Source organism: Diadema antillarum, unplaced genomic scaffold (genome assembly GCF_040938485.1).
Source record: "Diadema antillarum isolate AM-2024a unplaced genomic scaffold, OU_Dant_1.0 seq00000119_RagTag, whole genome shotgun sequence".
Taxonomy (NCBI): Eukaryota; Metazoa; Echinodermata; class Echinoidea; order Diadematoida; family Diadematidae; genus Diadema; species Diadema antillarum.
In genome coordinates this window covers 2043901-2067009 of record NW_027271200.1, presented here as the reverse complement: position 1 = coordinate 2067009, position 23109 = coordinate 2043901, and the positions used below count along the sequence as shown (strand labels likewise).

The 23109-nt window shown below is 36.4% G+C and overlaps 2 protein-coding genes across 2 annotated transcripts in view; both read left to right on the top strand.

The window, feature by feature from the left end:
* LOC139727141 (receptor-type tyrosine-protein phosphatase beta-like) overlaps nt 1–7182 on the top strand; it is a 28106-nt gene extending 20924 nt beyond the window's left edge. The window contains exons 10-14 of the mRNA XM_071638120.1: nt 225–491; nt 3080–3346; nt 4945–5214; nt 6250–6470; nt 7066–7182. Coding sequence (XP_071494221.1) covers nt 225–491; nt 3080–3346; nt 4945–5214; nt 6250–6470; nt 7066–7182 — 1142 coding nt within the window. The remainder of the gene's footprint in view (nt 1–224; nt 492–3079; nt 3347–4944; nt 5215–6249; nt 6471–7065) is intronic.
* Nucleotides 7183–7501: 319 nt separating this feature from the next.
* LOC139727139 (receptor-type tyrosine-protein phosphatase beta-like) overlaps nt 7502–23109 on the top strand; it is a 59532-nt gene continuing 43924 nt past the window's right edge. The window contains exons 1-7 of the mRNA XM_071638119.1: nt 7502–7565; nt 8263–8562; nt 9302–9568; nt 9955–10169; nt 12449–12556; nt 13964–14068; nt 21440–21479. Of these exons, the coding sequence (XP_071494220.1) occupies nt 7502–7565; nt 8263–8562; nt 9302–9568; nt 9955–10169; nt 12449–12556; nt 13964–14068; nt 21440–21479 (1099 nt within the window). The remainder of the gene's footprint in view (nt 7566–8262; nt 8563–9301; nt 9569–9954; nt 10170–12448; nt 12557–13963; nt 14069–21439; nt 21480–23109) is intronic.

Genomic DNA, 23109 nt, shown 5'->3' with positions numbered 1-23109 from the left:
GCATTAAGCTTTTCGGCAAATGCTATAATGGGCCTTTTGAGACGATCAAACATGTGATCCTACACAATTAATCTAACGGGAAAAGAAATACGCATTTTTAAGTTTGAAGACTATACAAGCAATCACATGCAATGGACGTCAATGTGACTTTCATGTCACATTGAGCAAATATAGATTATATCGCCCTTAACGTTTAATGATTTTGTTCCTTGTTTCTCCCATAGGGCCTAACAAGGTGACACTAACAAGGTTAACTTCCTCCAATGACTCGGTGAGGGCGTCGTGGCGTAGACTTGATGGCGAGGTAGACCGATTTGACATCAATTGTAGTCACAACGGCTCCCCATCCCCTCAAAGGTATTATTATACTTGGGCCTCAACCTACACGGCATACTGCAGAGGTTTACCGGTGGCGGGAGCTGAATACAACATGACTGTTACTAGTGTTAGCGATGATCAGACGAACCAGGCTTTCATCACCCTGTTGACAGGTGAGACATTAAGTTTTCGCGCAGTCAGAATACAACTTACATTTTTCTTTTAGCTCACCTGAGCCAAAGGCTCAAGTGAGCTATTGCGACAATATATCCGTCGAAGATATATAATTCAGTTTAGATGATACATTATATGTTTTAAGTAAATGTATTTTCCCTATCATGGTAAGGTGTCTTCCCTTCCACCATCAAACAAGTCTTTTGATTTTACTCATTATTTCCTTACAATTGGACTTATCATTTCTTTTTTTTTAATTTGATCAAAAGATAATGTCAAAATTTTTATTTCTGTAACTACATACGCGAATCAAATTTGTCTTTAATTCTCTATATTCTTACCAATTAACTCAACGTTTGTTTTATTCAAATGAAGAATTTAACAATTTATTATATAAAAAAGCTTGAAACATAATTTTTAACATCCTAATTGAGGTTTTATCTGTTAAAAAGGTGGTCATGTCATTAGCATACAATATTTGCTTCACTTCAAAATCTAAACACACAATAGTGTAAAAGATGATCACCGTAACGAACTCTTCGACCAATTTCAAAATATCCCGCGAAGACCCCCCTCCCCATTACACAACAACTTATAATCAGTAGGGGGCTATAGATAATCTTTATCCAAAGGCAAACTTACGGGTCAAATCCAAACCATTTCTATGCACTTGATAAAAGCGAATGCGAAAACGACTCAAACGCTTTCCCAAAATCTACAGCTATCAAATGGAACTCAATATTATACGTCGAAAAGTGGACAATTTCGTCCGTTTATCGCATAGATGTCCAATATTCCCGTGTTGCATAATAATAAGTATCCCATCTTCTCCATTTGTAATATTTCACGCATTTTTTTACAATTATTTTTGCTAATACCTTTGAAAGAGTTTGAAGTGTAATTCAATTCAATTCAATTCAATTCACTTTATTGATAATCATAAAAATAAAAACATATACAGAGTAAAATGTGTCGGGGAGTTCACAAAGAAAGCCAAAGGCTTGAGACAAGTGATCCGATTTGTAGAGTTGGATACATAAGAATACACATACAAATGCAGATTCAGAGTTACATTCAGAATACTTAATGACAGTTACAGATAACGTAGACAAATTAGATTAAATAAAAGACATATACTACTACATTACACAAATAAAACAAACAAACAGACAGAACAAGATAAACAAAGATGGACTGATACAATTCAATAGGCATTTAAAAGAAATTTTTTATATCTAGACTTAAAAGGACTTTGAGTGGATACATTCTTAAAAATTGAACGCAAATCATTCCAGAACTTAGCACCTTTATATAAAATAGATTTTTTTTTTCTAATTTTATGCTCAAGCGACAAATTGGTCTGTAGTCTTGAATACTACGAGGATCTTTACCTTCTTATCCAAGTATAATGTAATAAATGATTTCTCCTAAGACTTTGAGAAATTACCCGAAGAATGAACTTCATTAAAAGTTTTTACTAAAAACCCTCCTATGTATGACCCAAAAGTAATATACACTTCTAACGAAGAAAAATTGTATCTAAGCTTTATTCATCTTCATTGTTTTTCAATATGAAATCTCATAACATTACTATTGATGATATTTCCTCCACGTACTCTTGTCTTTCCTCACTTAACTTTGTGATATTTCTTAAAAAACAGCTATCATTGCAATATTTACTGTTACGTCATTATTTCTAAATATAATTTTCATAGAATAATTTTACTAATCTCAAAATGTCTTCTATCTTAATTCACAAATTCTTTGTCATCATACAATCGTATCTGACTTTTTTTTATTTGATTTCAATAGTATGAAATGTTCTGTACTATTTTCTCCATCCTCAAACTAGTCACTTCTCGATCTCACTATAAGTCGTTGAACTGATTTTGTATAATTCACTTAATTGTTTTTCTGTTCATGAAATTGTTGAACTATTTTATTTTATTTGCTCAAAAACCCTTAATTTCAAATATATCCCGCTTTATTTTCCTTTTTTTTTCGAACAAATTGACTCATTTCCGTCTTTGGAAAATCCCCACTTACTGAATTTTCATAGAATACAGTCCTTCTTAATCATTTCTATTTCAGCAATAAATCTATCGACAAACTCTTTTTCGGAACAAAATGTAAAAATACATTTTCATTATTTTTCATTACCAATTTTTAATTTTTTTTCAGTTGTATAATTCCAAACGTCAGGCGTGATCAGGAGATAATTGGTGTCATAACATACACGTACAACACACATACACACAGACAAACACACATACACACCTCAAGTAAAGATTATATAATTTTGACAGAGATTTAGATCATAATTAAAATCTTTGCCGTCACCGTTTGAGAAGGAGCTGATTTACTCTTGTAATCTTTTTTTTTTCGTTGTCAAAATGTTTTATCCATCATATTAAACTACACGGTGAACATACAAGAACTCACAATGTTCGTAGAAGTGTGAATATATTTACACTGCATATTGTGATTATGATACACAAATCAGCATGACACCCGAATTATGTGGTTATCATGGACGTCATTGACTAACTGTTTTTGTGTGAATATTCTACCTTCAATACTACGAAAGCGCCAAATGAAGTAGATCTTGAGCCGGGATTTTCTTTAAATAACTCCGTGAGTGCAAGCTGGGGTAATCCCGACGGACTGGTGGAGAGATTCAACATCAGCTGCAGTGGTGGTGGTATTCCAGACCCAGAAAGTCTTGAAGTAGACGACGGAGGGCTACACACAGCATCTTGTACGGAGTTGCCAACAGCGGGTGCCAGATATACTTTGACTGTCAAGAGCATCAGCGGCTATCAGACGAATACTGCCTCCATCTATCTCAGAGCACGTGAGCTTTATCTCTATCTACGGCTTATGTACACAGTTAACCCTCTGTGTGCCACGCTTATTTAGGTATATTTGTGTAAAATTTGGCATATTTGACTCATTGACACAGAAATGGTTAATATCAGTCCATCATCAGTCTATGTTGGATCATAATAATGTCTACACTCGATCCCCGCTATAAGGATCATCATTTAGATGGAGTAAAAGAAAAAAAAAGTCAGCAAGGTGTCGGATATTCGGGCAACGTCTTCAGCTTTCCCCGTAAAAAAAAAAAAAAAAAAAAAAAAAAGTTTAAATGAAGATGCACACCTTGTTCATAGTTACACTTTCAGATAAAGTAAAATAAAATAAACGGAGCTGACAAAGATTTATTCAAACCAAACACAGTTCAAAGTTATGAAATGTTAAAGTTTCACATGTTTTCCAAATATTGATAAGAGTCACAGCCAGATTTTCAAAGTAGATCTTCATGGAGCCGTCTGCAACCACATCTTTATAAAATCGGGTCCCGGCCGTTGACATAATGCAAGAAGAAGAAATCTAACGTTTCACACCAAGAAGATGTTCTTAAGGTAGAACATATTTATCGCGAATGTTACTTTGAAATGAGTCAGTGGGGGGTGGTGACGTTAAAGAACAAGTTCACCTTCATAAACATAAGGATTGAGAGAATGTAGCAATATTAGTAGAACACATCATTGAAAGTTTGAGGAAAATCAGACAATCCGTTCAAAAGTTATGAATTTTTGAAGTTTTTGTGCAGTACCCGCTGGATGAGAAGACTACTGCAGTGTATGAATAACTTAGATGTCACATGCGTACAACACTATAAGGAAAATATAAAGAGAATTTCACAAAATTCCATCTGTTGAAAAAAGTACACATTCCCCTGACTCGTTACCGACAAATGTTATGGGTAATATTATTCCCCATGCCTTTAGAAAGAGGCAAGTCAAGTGCTCTTTTATTATGCGAAAAAAGTGAAAATATGTTGAATTTTCTTTTACATTTTCTTTTACATTTTCTTTATACTGTTGTACGCATATGACTCACAAGCTGTAGTAGTCTCCTCATCCAGCGGTTCCAACACAAAAATTTAAAAAATTCATAACTTCTGCATCGATTGTCCAATTTTCCTCAAACTTTCACTGATGTGTTCTACTAATATTGTTGCATTTTCTCAATCCTCATGTTTATGAAGGTGAACTTGTCCTTTAATTTGACACGATATGAGCAAACCAATAGAGAAATTTGAGGTGATGACCTGAATCTCGACTGTGCGATCGTTATGAATAATCGCTATTCCGAGGAAGATTTTCATGATTTAAAAATCTCATCACATTCAACCGTGTTAATCAGACGGCTGTTGTCCTATTTGTCTATTTCTCTTCTACTTGTTAAAATGATTCTGACAACTGAGTAAACTTTTACTTCAAACTTCAATTAAGCAAAATTTGAATTTGCACCTTTGTACAAAAATGCTGTCAGCAAGGATGTCGCTGCTTTTAATCCTATTGGGGCACTTCATAACATCAAATTTGTATCTATCTACATCTAGCTGCTCCTTTCTATAGCTATTCTGTATTTTTCTCCGCAAAGGACCTAATAAGGTGATGATGACAGAAGATTCTTCCACAACTACGTCTGTAACTGCTTCTTGGAACGCCCCTCTTGGCGTGGTTGATCGCTTTGTAATAACCTGCAGTCCAGGGGGCACTCCGTCGCCTTCGGGAATCTATGCAGACTTATTTTGGACTAATTACCGTGCATCTTGCACCCGCCTACCGACGGCCGGCGCTGAATATAACATGACGGTTGTCAGCATTACCGACGATCAAACCAACGATGCCTACCTGACGATAGTGGCATGTAAGTTTACGTCAGTTGGCGAAGGATGAGCGACAAACAATGTTACAGAATCAATTGAATCACTTGAATCAATGGCAAGAAATTTGTAACTTGAGCTCTGTTAAGATCTCATGATATGAAAGTTAAATAAACAAACAAACAAACAAACAAAAACAACGAAAACTCCTCATGAATGACGTCGTTAAGGATTTATCTTTGGAGCCCACCTGGAAAAGTATTAAGTGTGCACGTTCCAAGTTTCATGATTGATTTGATTTGATTTGATTTGATTTGATTTGATTTGATTTGATTTGATTTGATTTGGTTTATTGGTTTATTTGGTATATTGATGTAGTATCATGGGCATTCCACTCCAGACAATGCATATTCCTCCCCTTTACAAATAAAGGTTATCCGAATCTGTTGCACAATTTTTGTGGTACATTGCATACAAAGCTGCTCGACATTATGGTATCATGTCTATTATGTCAAAAAGAACAGTCTCAAGATCAGCATTTACATCAAAATATCATATTTAAGATATAAATTGTAGATGGTCAATATGGTAATGATAACAGTAATGATGACGATAATGATTGTAATTATGATAGTAATAATAGTATTAAAAAAATCAGTAGTGCCAATTTCACTAATGGTTCGTGGCGCTTTACAGTTTAAGATATCATAACCTCTATTAAAAGTCATATGATAGCTCGCTTTTCTCAATTTTACTGTAGTAGAAATTTTTAGAATCGAGTTACTGACTGTCTCGATATGTGAGATTATGTATTGTTTATCAGCTCGTAGCCCCTTTTATCGTTCTAAGCTAACTAAATTCATGTTGCTAATTTCCTGTTCGAAATACCAATTTCAGTGAGAACACGTATTGACAACAATCGAGTGATAAGAACGAAATAGTATTCGGATTAAAACCAAAAACCAAAGACGGTCTTTTTTGGCAATGTACAAGAGGGAAAGAGTAATATAGAAAGATGTAGGAAATATTTACTGAGTCTTTCATGTGATAAGCAAAAAGAAATTCCATCATCACCGCAGTGCCTGATTCCGTCGATCTTGAAAATCCTGCTGCCACCACGTCAACGATATCCGCATCGTGGGCGGTGCCCAACAGTGTCGTGGATACCTTCGAGATCACGTGCTCTGATGGCGCTGCATCACCAAGTATCATTGACGTCACCAGTGATCAACGGGGTGAAATCATGACAGCGTCCTGCATCTATTTGCCAACACCAGGAGAGGAGTACACATTGACTGTCGTTTCCATCAGCAAAAACAAACGAAGCTCACCAAGATCTGTTCAAATTCTAGCTGGTATGTTTAATAGATAAATGGTTGCAATCGAACGTGTTAGTTCGCCAAATATATATATATATATATATATATATATATATATATATATATATTTCTACAATTCATACTATATTTACATTTTTTTTTTTGGTCTACAATATGCGATATCTAATATGCACGAGGCATGAGTGTACATATACGACAGATAATAAATATTTCTAAATGCAGTTATGTTGTACCGATGTGCAAAGCCCGAATGAAATGAATTGCACGATGCCGTGAGTTGGCCTATACATCGGGAGTGCGTATGCACAGAGCATGCTCCATCAGTTTTACAGTAAATAAAAGTATCAATTATAACATTAATTCCCAGGGTGAGAACTCATGGTACTGATACACGAACGGGTACTAGGGGCCTACATGTATAAACAATACAATGAAAGAATTTTGATTATTTTGCAGAATCTGCTGGAAGAGCAGTAGGTCATTATTTGCACGAAAGGACCTACCCTGGAAAAATGAAATCAAGTCAAATAAGGATCAGAACTGTCCGCATGTTAGCTTCTGCTTCTGCCATCTGCTATTACTACTAAAACTATATACTGCTACAACTCCTACTGCTGCTGCTGCTCTTACTACTACTACTACTTTTATTACTGCTGCCACTTCTACTCCTAAAACTAATACCATTCGTTACTACGTTTCACTATACGTCTTTTAATTTTCCAATAAATTCTACTTCTGTTTATTTTTCTTTCTGTCGACTTTCGATGCTATTCATTCGTCAGTGCGTCGTGGCGTTGAACTGGTGGCGGGTGCTTCGACAACCACCTCGGTTAGCGCGACGTGGACCACGAAAGCGGATTTCGTCGACACGTACCTTGTCTACTGCAGTGACGGAGACGCAAGCCCGACGTCCATTGCGGTCAATGTCCGGAACACGGAATCTTACCAAGCCTCCTGTGTGAGCCTTCCCCACCCCGGAGTGCGGTACTCTATGACTGTACAGAGTCTTGTTGAGAAGCGCGTTAACGCCTCTTCAGTTATCCAGCTAACGGCAGGTGACTCGTGTACTCGGAGGTTTTTATTCAATAGGGTCTATGATTATGCTGAGCCAGATTCGGCTAGTTCGCTTGGTCCTCCCGTTTTATCCCCTATAGGGTGTTTCGGCGCTTTCCTTCACAGTGTTTTTTTTTTTTTTAAGTTGACAATGTCATGAAGTCTGAGATTGTAGCCTAGGTGAGTGGAAAGGGACTAACAAGTTTCTATCCAATCCGAACATCCCCATTTGTTACATTGTATGAAGAGTAGTCAATTGTCTTGCAATTAGGCGTAATTTTCTTTTCAAGCGTTTTGATTTCATTTGACTTTTGATAGATCTAGTCTAATCTCTGTTTCATCAAATACAATAAGCATAATCTATGGCTTTCATGCGCGCTAATTATAGGCCTTATACAGGTTACTGATCTGTAAAGTTGAGAATACAACAATTACCGAAGAGGTTGGCTGCCAACGAAGAAGCAGCAGAAGAAGAAGGCGAAGAAGATGAGGAAGAAGCTGGAAAGTTTGATCTGCTGTTTGTACAAGGAATCTTCCTTCTGCAGATAAGATCACGATTACCCGTGAAAGTGATTGGCACTCTGTGATAGACATAAATATCGATGAATGCGAAACAGGTGTTATTATCCGAGATATATCAATTTGTTGCACCATTCAACAGTTACATGGCCACTTCTCTCTTGTATGTTGATATTGCAGTTCCCGAGTCTGTTGCGGATGTGACGGTTACGGACTACCACACTACCTCTGTCACCTTACAGTGGACGTTAAAAGAGTGTCTCGGATGCTCCTACGACGAATTCCAACTGACCCATGACCCCGACGGCACCGGCGCGATCACGATCGACCACGTTCTCGGGAGGATCCAATACGAGGCTGCCGTGGCCGGGCTCATTCCAGGTCGTAGCTATGTCTTCACGGTCGTGGCGAGAAGCGGAGTGAACACCGCGGGCGATACGCCGAGAACAAGCGAAGGAAATAGCATTCAGCAGACAACCGGTTGGTTTTATGACGAAAACGCAGCTTTGTATATAATGTTATAGTTTAAACAAACAAACAAACAAACAAACAAACAAACAAACAAACAAACAAGTAAAAAAACAAAAACGAATTTGTATAGCTCTGCCTTACCATTTTACCACTGATATCTAGACCGTAAATATGTGCATTTCAACCTATTGGTCTCATAGAGTCAGTCAATTCAAATTAAGTGATTTTGGTTACATCATTGACAAAATTCTGTTTTCCCGAATGTATTCTTGGGTGAGAAGAGACCAACTATAGTTTTCACTTCATTTAATTTGATTACGTTTCACTTACCGTTTTTATAACTTTTTTCAAGAACACAGATTTGAAAAAAAAAAAACATATTCAAGATTCGAAAGTATAAGGGTTCATATGAATGATTTTTCCACTGTATTCTTATCATATTTGATGGGGTCGCAGAAGTTGACACAAAAGGCAACAGAGCTTGAAAGCGCAACAACCGTGAAAGAAATTCAAATTACTTGTGAACTTGAGAGAGGTGCATGTGAAGGTAAAATTAAAGTGAAGAATACTCTTGAATAAAAAAGAAACTACAACAGCAATAAAAACGCACACCATTAAATTTTTATCTTCTCCACATCATAGTCATCTTTTCCGTAAAGGGGTTGCTGTAGTAACTAAAAAGTCGATATTTCACAAAAATCCAAGTGATGAGGAAACTGGTTTCGATCTCCGTTTCATATCCGCGAAGTCCCCGCAAACCCGTCCGGTCTAGCGATCACACCTTCCGAAAGGTGGTTCAGACTGACCTGGTCTCCGGCAGAAGGAGATTGCAGTGGCTACGTCATTTCCGTAGATCCCGATGAGGGACGAGCCGTCTTTAACGGAGACCTCCTCAACCCTGGTGGCGCTGTCCGAGACCTCAGGCCGGGGACTCTTTACCAGATGACCGTGGCCACGATCAGTGGGAGTGAGAGGAGTCCTGGGATTGTGGGACTAGAAAGCACGCTTTCTGAACGTGAGTGTTATGGTTTCACCCTCTCATGATGAGGCACATAATTCCATATTAAGTTATGCCACAGTCGGCTAAATCGTGATATCGAACCCCTCTTGTTCTGCGTGTGCGTCTTCACTATGTGCAAAGTCTATGGAGGTTGAAAGCAGTCACCGGCTATGACGAAATGAATGGCGGTGAATGGAGTGCGGACCTATTTCGCGATATTGCCCCAGAGTCTAAATACATTGATGACTACTCGAAAAGCAAACTACATGCCCTACTTTAAACTAAACCGAATTTCATAACGACTGTGAATGTTAACGCTTACAGGTGTCTTACTTACGTTTTTTGTATTTTGTTTTTGTTTGTTGTTTTTGTTTTTGTTGTGTGTTTTTTCTTACCTTCAGCTGCCTCTACCTCCAACAACAGCAGTGGTCAAATCATCGGAGCAGTTGCCGGAGTAGTAGTGCTCTTGATAGTGATCATAGGCATCACGGTGTTTATGGTAAGGAGGAAAATGAGGAAGCCAGACAGTGACCAAACCAACTCTAAAACAGACGATATAGCTTTACAGGAGGGCAAGGCGAGGTACACAGACCGTAGTGTAGCCGATAATAAAGAGGTAAAGAGCCACATCTTTCCATTGGTGATTATAACAATATAAACGAGATGATAACAATAGGACAGTATTATTATTATTATTATTATTATTATTATTAGTAGTAGTAGTAGTAGTAGTAGTATATAGTAGTAGTACTAGTAGTAGTAGTAGTAGTAGTAGTAGTAGTACATGATCAAATAATGATAACATAATAATAGTCATGATCTCGTAAACCAATAGTCTCTTCGGCCTTAATGGGCCTGCCTTTATCTATACTCTTGAACCTCCGGATGACAGCCCGAACACCTCGGTCAAATAGGAACAGAGTGGGACAAAACTTGTCCAGAGGTGTTAGTAGGCCTACCTTGGCTAGCCTTTTTCCAAGACCTATTCGCTGATGTTGATGTAGCTGATGACAATAGCGCGCAAAGCAAACCCGCAAGCCGAAGCAGAGCGGGTTCCCCAGCACGAGGGTCTCTTTATAGATCCGAACAATATGATGATCATTTATTAAACCGAGAATTTCTGCACTGAAAAATTCTGTTTATTTACTTGGTCCAATGGAACTAGGTGTACCTGTCGGTCGTCGGTGTGATCAACAATTAGAGCTATGCTGATTGGCTCTGAATTTTCGCTACCCAATGCTGGTAGCAAAAAAATCGCAATTTACAAAATTCTCATTTGGCCTGGCTCTCGCTTCATGGTGTATGACTCTTGTCTCTCGTGGTGACCTGTGCGCTTCTTTTGCAATTACTGCAGCGAGAGGGCCTTTGACAAAGATTAATTGATACCTCGCTGATTTGTATGGGGTCGGTGTCATGAAAGTCTTATGATAGACTTTTTGCCCATCAGACACACTTATAAGAGACTTCATTAAATGGATTTCATTTACATGTTCTTTGAAAGTCTCGCATAGCTACATACAATATAAGCGGCTTTGGCCATTCAGATATTTATTTAAAGATTTATCTAATGACTTCATGAAATGGACCCCAGGTCTCCAGCAAAAGACTTCAGCAACTTGTCTACTATACGATGTGGCTCCCAGAGTGATATTCGTTATTCCGAAAGTTCGTTAATCCGAAAATGACAAAAGGTTTGCTATTCCTATACACAGAGATTCTCCTTACCTGGAGGTTCTTTAGCCCCAAAATGAAAAAGGGAACTTTAATTCAATCCGAAAATAAAATATGGGTCGTTATTCCGTAGGTATGGTAATCCGAAAATGAAATGAGGCTCGTTAATTCGAAATGAAAAGAACCTCAAAGAGATAGTGCTGTTTTGGTTGCGATGATGCTTCATGTTTCCAACGTTTGTTTGTTAGTTTTTTTAATGATGATTTTGTTTTAGATAATGATTAATCTCTTATGAAACATGAGAGAGCATATAATTGAAAGACGAATTCAGAATCGCGAATCAAAAGACTGAGATATCCAAAACAAACAAAATAAAAGGACCCTACTTTTATTAGTATGGCTTTGTTTTACTTTGTTTTTTAATATAGTTATCTCAGCCATTTCAAAACTGATTTTTATCAACTAAATTTTGAATTGCCGTTAGAATTGTATGTTTCTTAACATTACATAGGATGGTTTCTAAGTATCTGACAAAACATTAAAAACGCAAGCCAGTGTTATTCTAATTTCATATCTTGCTGTGAACCTGCATCAAGATATAAAAGGAGCATCTTTTGACTTCGCCGCTTTCTTAAAGCATTAACTGGTAACTAGTACAAAACATAAGAAAGACATTTCTGAAAAGATGTTTCAATGCAATGTGCATTTTTTTCCCCCATACACACGAGTTCAACAGAATGTTGTATTTTGCACCTCCAGGAGTCATTGTAACAGTCGCCACGATAAAATAGTTGTCCATTATAATCAGAGTAGTCTATCATGTTGTATCCTTATTTGGGGACAACTTTCAGTTAAGCTCGGCTTATAGAGATCGAACCCTGTATCTCTAGTTATCATTCTTAATCATAGAGTATCATGTTTACCCTGCTATGTATCTTCAATATAATATTGTTTATTTCTCACCAATACATTCTCCTTTGACTATACCAGAAGATGTGTTTGTCGACGCATATGTATATATATATATTTCATATGCCCATATCTTGTTACATTTTGTTCTAGTGTGTCAAACATTGAATGCAGAATTAATAAAACTGAACTGAACAGAACTGAAAAGAAAAAGGGACGATCTAATCATCATCCGAACTTGAATAAGTAGTCTTCAATCAAAAGGTTGTCCGATGCCAATAACATGCACATTATTACCTTCTGTTTGTATTTTAGGGTGGAATCTATGAGGACATCTCTGTCAAGCCTTACATGCCGCTTGTCTTTCCGAACAAGCAGGCAAGGCACATAGGTGTGATAAATGCCGTTGCAACTGGACCAGAGGCAAGTCGTTCTTTTAAATCAAAGACATGTTTGTATGTAGGCCTATGTATGCAGGGTTCGACATTGGCAATAGCGTGCTGGCCTAGGGTCACCAAAAATTGGTGTCGGGTCACCTAACTTCCAAAAGGTTATCTTTCGGTGACTCAATATAGCATTTAAAATCAAAAATCAGTTTTTAAACTTACTCTTATTTTGGCCACTATCTCTTTCGGGCCACCAGAGAGAGAGAGAGAGAGAGAGAGAGAAAGAGAAAAAAGTTGGTTTCTAGCCCTGATGTGTGTACACGTGTAAGCATGACATACGTTATCTGTCTGCACGCATTTGTCTGTATGGGTGAACACATGTGATTATGCATGGATAGATATAAGGAGAACATGCATGTGGGTGTATACTTGTATGCGCACACGCTTAATGAGCATAGGCTAATCATTATTGAGTTTACACATTAAAGTGAGATTAAAATTTCGTTATATGATAAAACTCTGATACTTTATATGAAGCACAAAGTTAACTTGTATTGAAGCGATAGCATGACATATTATTCGTTGCGTCATGACGTTTTATGTATGTATATATATATATATATGTACATATATATATATATATGTTTATATATATATATGTATATATATATGTGCGTGGATATAAATATGAATATATTATATATATATATGTATATATATATATATATATATATATATATATATAGGATATATATAGGTGTGTGTGTGTGCGTGTACGTGTCTGTGTCTGTGTTCCCATGCAAACAGAGATAGTTAAAATATCATTTGAGAAGTCCGTTGATTATTGAGGAAAATAGAATCAAACATACTGTGTATTTTCTAAATTTGTAGTTCAGCTTTCTGTCTGGAAGAATCAAAATGCAAGATATTTTATGACAAATAGAAATCTTATGACATATATCTTATACATTTGATATATATTTACATATACATTTGTTTATAAGCATACATAATTTCATGATTATTATTACGAACTGCCTACAGGAGAGGCATTACTTGGAGCTTGAACCCGAGAAACCTGTTTATACAACGGAGTTGCCTGTTCCTCCTGCCAGACGATCCCCACAGATCGGGGAGGTATGCTATCAATTCTTGACATCTCATCACGCATTTCGACAAAAATGATGCAGCATGCTGGAAAAAAGGCAATCGCTTTATGTGAAACGTTCAACATTTTGAATGAAGTTAAGACTTTGCAGTTCTGTCTTTATATGAATTAGCAAAATGTTTAACATAAACACGATATCTAATGTTGAATCAATTTGCAATGTTTTTCATACCCGTTCACTTTCCCCCAAATGAAATGAATCGATCATATACTTGTCCATAATAGATACATAGATACATACATAATACATGCATATATTGATGACGTATCCTGCAGGGGAGCCATTACTTGGAACTTGATCCAAAGGAGTATGCTTATGCAACAGAGACGCTGCCTCCTCTTCCCCCTGCTCGACCCGGCCGATCTCCAAAGATTGCTGTGGTAGGCTGTCATTTTTTATTTTTTTTTTGCACACCAAGGCACAGATTCATGACAGTTGTCAGCTCTGACAAGTTGTCAGTCTCCGACGCTTTCAGTAAAATCCTTGGTTTTGATTGGCTGAGACGCTCTGGTCACTGACTGTTGCTATGGTAATTATCAGATACAAGACAACTTGTCAGGGCTGACAACTTTCATGAAAAGGTGCCCTGATGTCACGCATTTTTTTTTTTGCCACGCATTGTTTTTTGTTTGTTTGTTTTTACATTACACTGTAGGCAAGACATCACCGTAGATATTATGAAAAGCGCCTATTTATTGCTCACATATCGTTTGTTTAGTCCTTATAAGAATCTTCCAATGAGATACACACAATAATACGAAAATCTGCACTATCAATCTGAAATGGTTTACATATATTTAGTACATGTATAGTTTTTCTCTCTCTTGTGGTGCATCTTTTCTTTTCTTTTTTAATCTCCCTCTCAGGTACTACAGCTCCCCCTCTCTCGTATTATATTTGCTACTTTACCGTAACTATTATACATCCACATCCAGTATATATCGCATCCAAAGGCTTTTGTAACTTTGTTGGGTTTTTTTTTGAAAAAAAAATAATCTTAGTACCCAAATGTACATCAATCACGAATTGTCAAGATGTATTATTTTCAGATAGATAGTAGAGAACTACTTGGTAGATCAGTGAATAAGAAATATGGTAGGGAACAAAGTGTGGGATTGGTTTGAAATTCCTCAGTCTACAACTGAAACGTCTTTAAGGTTATGGGGCTGTGGGTATCATGGCCATTCTTCCATTTATTAGCAACAACATGTTTTATTCTGACAATCTGTGTGTGCTCGACTATGACGTCTCTTTTCTTGAAACACATTGACCTTTGAAACAAAATTATGTTAAAAGTACTCTTTTCCACAAGCTTCTCTTTTTCCTGGAGCGTGTATTTCTGCTGCTGCGTGGTCATTCATTATCATTCATAATGTATATATGCCTTGATATCATTTTGATTATGGTACAACTTTCACCTCAAGAATGTTCACCTTTATGAATTGTAAGGTGGCCATCAGTCATTGTGTAACGTAATTGGCATTGTGTAACTGGATGCGTTCGCATTTGTCTCCTTTCACCAGGTACAACAACACACTTACGAGGGAAACTTGAATGTTTGGCAGTCCTAGAGAATGTATCGCAAAAGTAGCAAGTTTACCATGCCTTCCTGAACAACAAGAGAAAAAAAAATATGATGGATGCGCATTCTCCGAACTGTTTAGGAGAGAAACCAATGAGTTTGGAACAAATTATCTTTCCTGCTTGTCTAGGAGCAGCTCAACCACAAGACTGAACCATGTATTGGAAATTACGTATCGAACAGAGAACAAGTACACACGAATCGTATTCTCCACGGTATTAGTAATCATGAGTCGAAATCATCCGAGACGAAAATATTATGAAGTGGAACTTTTGCTGCCAGCTTGACATTGCTTGTTCAAAATATCTCATTTCCTTTTACACTATCTGTATATACTTTAGTAGGCAAGTATATAGGGGCTTTTTCAGTACTATCCATTTCTGAAAACATGTATACTTGAAGATACTTGAAGATGTATACAACTATCAAAGCGGGAAGCTATATAATATATAATATATGTATATAATTGAGTGTGTGTATGTGTGTGTGTGTGCGCGCGCGAATGTACATTCTGCACTAGAATACACATGGGAACTATGCATGATTGGAAGTCGTCAAGAACTTTACCTTCTTTTTTAATTACTGCTGTATAAGATGAGGAAAATATGATTTATTGAAGTCTTCCCGCCTCCATGTGTGTGGTAGTTTAAGAGAGGGCACACTTCTGACACTAAATTCTGTGTGAGTGCTGATTTCAAGCTTGTTATTATGTAGATGAGACTTATCATACTCCAGAGTCATCGTTGCTATGTACATCGAAGCTTATACTTATAGAACTATTCCTATTCCTTCGAGTGATTATTGTCAAAGTACGTTCTGGATATGCCAGAGATGGTCATCATTAAAACAGAAGATAAAGTTATACACAGTAGGAAATTTCATAATTGAATAAATCTGTATGTATGTATGTATGTATGTATGTCTATATGTATATATATATATATATATATATATATATATATATATACATGGATTTTTCAAAAGTATTTGCTCATACGTCAGTCATGTAGTGATCAAATTTGCTATTAATGAAACATGTTTGACAACATTTCTCGGCAAAGCGAATGAGTTAGTTACCGATATAATACAATGTAGTTTCAGTAATATCACTAAGTTTTATTTCTCCACTGGTACAGAACAAAGGTAATTATGACAATATCAAACATATTCGCAAATCATGGGCATATAAACAGGAGTTTTCAGTATATGATCATGTAAGTGATACATATCTATCATGACAACAAATCTTTTAGTATACAGGTGGAGGAGACCATTTGTCAATAAGCTAATCGCTTGGTTTTGGCAACGGCCTGTAAGCATTACGGCTTGGAACATTTTTTTTTTTAAACTGAAGGAATAAAACGTATAGAACAAATAACGTAAATCTTCGAAGTATTTTGAATGTCATTTAACCGAAAAGGACAACACAAGGTGGTATAATACAAAAGGACCCCCCCCCCAAAAAAAAACCAAAAAACACACACAAAAAAAACACACACACACACAAAACCCCGAGAATCATGGACAAGAATAAGAGGGTACCCGAATAGGAAAAGTACAGAGAAGAGCAAAGAAGAGAATGTAGACAATACTTACATTTTACAGCCTCATCTAGAAATTTACTATACCTCATTGCACAGGAGTTAAATAAGACGAGAGTTGTAAGGAAGGGGTATACATGTATCATATTAAGATTGAGTTAATGTTATAGTGTAGGGTTTTATAATGTTTGTACAGCTTATATTATAATTGAAGAATATTTGTATCTGTCACGTTAACATACCTATAGTTTTGAAAACAAATATGATCGTACCTGCGCTTTTCCGCTTTTGCCTTTATCACTGTGGTTTTTGTTATGTTGCGTCAAGGATACTGCAATGAGAAAAGTATTTTAATAAATTCTTTACTGCCCTTTCACTTTGATGCGCTTGTTTTATCTGTCTGTCTTTCTCTTTGGCAGTGACAGTTCTCCTCTGTGAAAATATTTTCAATATCTTTCATGATTATTACAAAGATAACTACAAAGCTAAATGAAGACAATTTTCTTTCAAATGAGTTAAATCATTTCATTTTCTGCTGTAAATAGATATCAAACGGGACGTCTTCTATTTTGCCTGAACAAAAGAAAATTCTCGATAAAATATCTGGATACAATTATTTTTGATGATTTAGTAAGGGGCTAATAACATGAATCTCTCAAATGTAAATGCATAACTTTAACTTTATTTTCATTCTCATGAACCAAACTTGATGACATGTGAAAATTTTCCTTTTACCACGACAAAAACCTGATTATTTAGAACCTATTTTGGCAGCAGTCATACGGCAGAGAGAGAGAGAGAGAGAGAGAGAAAACTAACTGACCAACTGGACAAGGAAAATACCTCACATCACCGAAAAATATATCAGGGTACAGGTTTTACACTAGTACGCCGCGTGCAGAATGATACATTAGATGCAAGGAGTACAGGGCTTGTGAGAAGTTGTCCTTCCTGTTATTTTTTAAATGCCGTGTGTACCCACTTAGAAAGGAAATTGTTCCCATTTTTTTTTTTACATTGGCTGATATTTCCCAAATAAGGTGGTGCCTTTGAAAATATGTGAAGAGGATATTGATTCTCTTATCCACATAGCATATACTATCCAGACATTATGTTTTTCTGTATACTTTGTTATATTTAATGTATTTTTCATTATCATCTCCTGCTTCCTCCTTCCTTATTGAATCCTATGTACTGCCTTTTCTGTATTATATGCAACAATAAATGTTTTACAAAGATTTTTACTATGCATGTAGTATAAACTGCACTTTTGTATTGCTCCTTTGTCAATTGTTGTTTTTGTGTAAAATCGTCACATTCATGTAATTCATTTTGATTTGATTTGATTTTGAGAAGCAAAATAAATACGAACGAAATATGAAAATGAATCGAAATTGAATTGAATTGAATTGAATTTGTTTTGATATGGCCTGAATGTGTGTGTGTGTGTGTGTGTGTGTGTGAAAAGGCATGATAATGAACCGCATATACAGGGCCCAACCTGACCTGCTCCTGTAATATTCTACGTTGAAAGAAATACATATGCTAAGTCAAACTCCATTGATCACTTTAGTTTCAACCAAAACCTGCAGACGCATGTATCCCTCTTCAAAATATAAAGAGAATGAATTGAAACTAAAATGAAACAAATTCCTGTTATTACGTAGGCCTAATATTCGGGGTTTTGATGAAGCCATATGTATTCATGAGCACCCTGGTTCCTATGAAATTCTGGATTGTCATCAGTGACTGTACTGTAGCCACTGATTTCTATAAGGATTGTATGTATAAGCCTACCTAATAGGACAATCGCTTTGAAGCTACAAAGCCGCCATCTTACCATGCTCAACGTCAATACATTTTGTGTATGGTACTCAAGACATCACATGATCTTAGTAAACGTATCTGATGAAAAAACGTCAAAATTCCAATTGGAGTGTGCCTGGTAAGATGGCGGCGCGGCGGCTTCTTGTTTGTACAGCGTGTATGGACCAATAATATAGTAAATTCACAGTAGGCCTCTGTGATAGTATTTTCTTTTAAGAAATGAGCTGCATTGATTTAGCATGATATCACTTTAGATGTGAAAATGTTGAAAATGGATTGAAAGAAATGAAGTTTAATGAAATGAATTAATGTGATATCCAGATACTTTCAAATGACTATAGAGACCAGAGAATATAGAGCCTGGCTTTAATGTCTTAAATAGGGATTGCTTCCCTCAATCTCTCAGAAAGATAGAAGGCCTACTCTGCGAGTCTCTGAAGGCTGTCCATGGTTTCTGCAAGAGCATATCACTTTGTAGACATATTTTGATTGAGTGAAGAAGTCCCAGTAACCAACTGGTTGAAAGCAGAGTGCTGGGTCATGTTTACTGACCAAACGACGCAGTATCTGTGTTGGAGATGCATGCCACTGATTTTGAAACCGAAACTATACCACTCTTAAATGAACACACGCAATGATGATTCTCTTTAACTTGAAGTGGTCAATATTTTTTCACGCCTATTGCATATTAAGAAGATGAATTTATAAGCATGTGTGTTTTGAGCGCCATTGTTGTGTGCATGTTAATGCTTCGAATCGTCTTGTACACACGTATTCCCTAAATATCAACCCGAAATGCTGTAAATTGCAATTGTATTCGGCCTCCCTTTTATTTCTAGTTTTAACTGGAGTTTCTGGTATACGACATCCAAGGTTAATGCAATGAGTATATGTATTACTTTTGTTGAATGGAAATAAAATAGGCCTATTAATAGAAATGAAAAAATGAATTGAGAAAGGCAAATAATTGATAATGGTGCATTCCATTGTCTTTTGTTAGTTATACTTGTAATAAATGTTTGATGCTTTAAAGATAAATATTTGATTACCTTAAAATGATGAATTTTGATTTTAAAAAAGCGGTGATGTTCGTTATTCCCAAGGTTCGTTAATCCGAAAATGAAATAAGGTTCATTATTCCAAACGGTCCACTATTCGGAAACACACAAATTCTGCATACCAAGATATTCGTTAACACCAACATAATTAAAACAGGGTTCATTTATCCAAATATTTTGTGGCGCTATTCCAAAGGTTCGTTATTTCAATTGTTCGTTGGTCCAAAAATGAAATGAGGTTCGTTATTCCGAAACACACAAATTTCGTATAGGGCCTAACTTGATATAAAGTGATTGACATAGGGTGAATATTTTTGGCGTTATACGAAGGTTCGTTATTTTGAATATTCGATGATCAAGAAAATTAGTGAAATACGGTTCATTCAATAGTTTATATACAATAAAAGAGATTTGTTAATCAGGAAATGAAATATGGAGCGTCATTCCCAAGTTTCATGGGTAGTAATAATAATGATAATGATAATACAGGTTTCTTAGTTCGATAATAAAATAAGGTTCCATAATCGAGAAATCACTCATGTGTATACTGATCAGCCCCTTTGAAAGAATCCCGCATCCCCCCTCCCCCCCCCCCCCCCCCCCCCGTGGCAATGTATAGATCAGAGAACATAGAATAATGATCCTTGTTCCAATGAGCAAACAATCAGAAATAGCGAACTGAAACCGTCAGAGCGTACCGTGCAAGGACTGTACGAGTACACATTCGCGCCTAGCTGTCGTTTCGGTGTAGCCGCGCTAGATGTTTTTTGTCATCACCGCTCTAAGAGGATGTCTATTGGTGTCGTCCTAATACCCTTCGCAAAAAAAAAGCGCTTATGTGATTCTAATTGATTCTAAGTGATTTCTAATTGAAGCTATACAGTTCTCTGTGATATATACTACATGCAAGAATGGATGCGGCTGGATACAGACGTGTTACTTTATGTATGTTGCTGATCGTTAGTTTGGTGAGTATATAGGCGAGTCGACAAAGTTCAGTGTTTTTTTTTTTCGGGATTTTTTTAGTAGGTATATCCTGCCAGGTTATTAAGACTTCACTTTTCAAGTTTAATGTTGCTGCCTTAATTATCATGATTAAAATTGCCCCTTCCTTTTCCGATTCTAGTTGTCGCAAAAACATACAAACCTTAATGTAGTTTAAGTGTGTTTGTGGTACTCATGACAAAAGAATGTATGTTTGACAATTGCAGTGTCCTCTACTCTAATAATCGACGTGTTTGTCGCTGTTGTCATCTGTCCATTGCAAGTTCAAATTTACTTTAACAAAAAGACTTTAAAAAAAGGCAACGAAAGTCACGGAATTAAGTTCAAAACATTCTTTCTCCCCACGCAATACTATATGATTTCAATCACAGATTTTCATTTAATTTTTCTAGAATGAAATGAAGGCTTACTCCTTATGCTATCGATCAAAATAAACGACTCTATAATTATAGTGGGATATAAGGTGTGGAAGGGTATTATTCTCCGTTCAGAGTAGCTATATGTCTCTCCCTGTAGTGAAATGAGTCTTCAGCCCGTGACGGACACATTAAGCCCCGTGACGCAGCGTCGAACTCGTAAGCCGTTTTTACCTAGTGATTCTACCTACCTACCCTGCTCGTACACATGATAATTACACAAAACATACCAATAATCCACTGCTGCTAAAAGATCAGATTTTGTGCCCTCCTAACTGCATTTGACCGAGTCCATATCTCTTTTCCTGTTTGACATTTTCAGACTTTCAATCTCTGCCTCTCAGCTTCACTGGAAGATCCAGGTAAGAATTTGTGTTAATTTTAATGTAAATGGAAGGTGAATTTTTCAATATTGTGACCTCTCAAAATGATGGCAACCTCTGGATGTGAAAAACTCCAGAACCCCCTCACCCCGACATTTACTACGGATCATGCCTTGTGTGTAGTATAGTAGGCCCCCATCACTTGTTAGCAATTACATTGAAACGTAATATGAGTTTCCTTGCACATTGATGTGTCAAGGTAAAGTGTCTTGGTGCTAGATCTAAAAGTTTTAGACAATAAAACTGATTTGTTTAAGGTTTTTCGAAGTATTTCTTCTCTGCTCATGAACCACAATAAATTCCTCAAATCTATACATAGAGTTGTCGGTTTGTACAACATGATGTGAAATTATGAAAATCGTCTGGAATGCCCCTTTAAATGCGAACAACAAGAAGGTAGACGATGTGAAGTAGATTTCCTACTTGAACGTTTTGTTGCCGTAATTTGTACAAAAAAACCGCATAAAATAACCCCCCAAAAAACCCAAATATCAAATATAGCAATGCTCGCTCAGAATGAAGAATATGTGACTTCTTTAAGCTGATGAAGAATTTTAAATCTTGGAAAAAAAAACAATCATGCAAAGCTGTTTCAGTTTCCTGGATATACCAAGTTATACTTTGTACAGTTCAGCCATATTACAAAATGATTATTTAGGCCTTATCTTGGGCAGTCCTCGCTCTATCCTACCCAATTTCTGTTTAGCATTACCCATCAATAAGTGCCTTCTGAATTTTCAGTGAATGCCAGTTTGCATTTCAGGCGTAAAATATGACTTAAAGCTTATTTAATTGGATAGGTTTGCAGTTATGCCTTGTAGTGATGCTTGTAAGTACAGTAACAAGTGGAATACTCAAAGGTGGTTGGCTGTTGCCCAGCTCATTCTGTGGAAATTGCCATTGCATTGGCGTATATAGTCCAACTGGTTCCTGTGTGCCACCTACATAGCATGAAGTGGAATCTGATCAAATTGGTTTGCATTCGTAAAGTATCCAGAGATCAAATGATAAAAATGCTTAAATTATGATGTTACATGTGGCTCTTTTTTTCTTTTTTTTGAGTGGCCAAAGTATCAATGTGTAACTGTAGAAAATAAAAATGAAATTTTGTTAATGCAACTAACATTTTATATACAGTATATAGATATGGCATCCCAAAACGTTACATTTCATCAAAATATGAGAATCAGAGCTTAATATTGGTCTTGCGCTGAGGCACATTTACTTTGGCAATGTGTAGCTGTGAGCATAAGTACAGTATAATGGTTAACCAATAACAGGGTTCACAACATCTTACACAAGCTTTTCCAAGACATCAGCAAGTAATACGTCTTATAGATATATACTGTTGCAAAAAAAAAAAAAAAAAACGTTTTAATTGTTCTCTCTTTGTGTGTCTGTTTTTTTATGCAAACAAATTGTATGTTGTTATTAGTGCATGTTGTTATTGTGTATCGGACCCTTTTGAAAATCAGTGCTTGTTGAAAGGGCTTCAAGTGTGCTCGTATACTTGTGTATCTATACGCTATTTTTCACTTAGTTCTTATTCTTTGGGTTCTTGTTTTTCATTTTTCATTTTCTTCTCTTCTATTTCTTCTTCCCTTTGTAC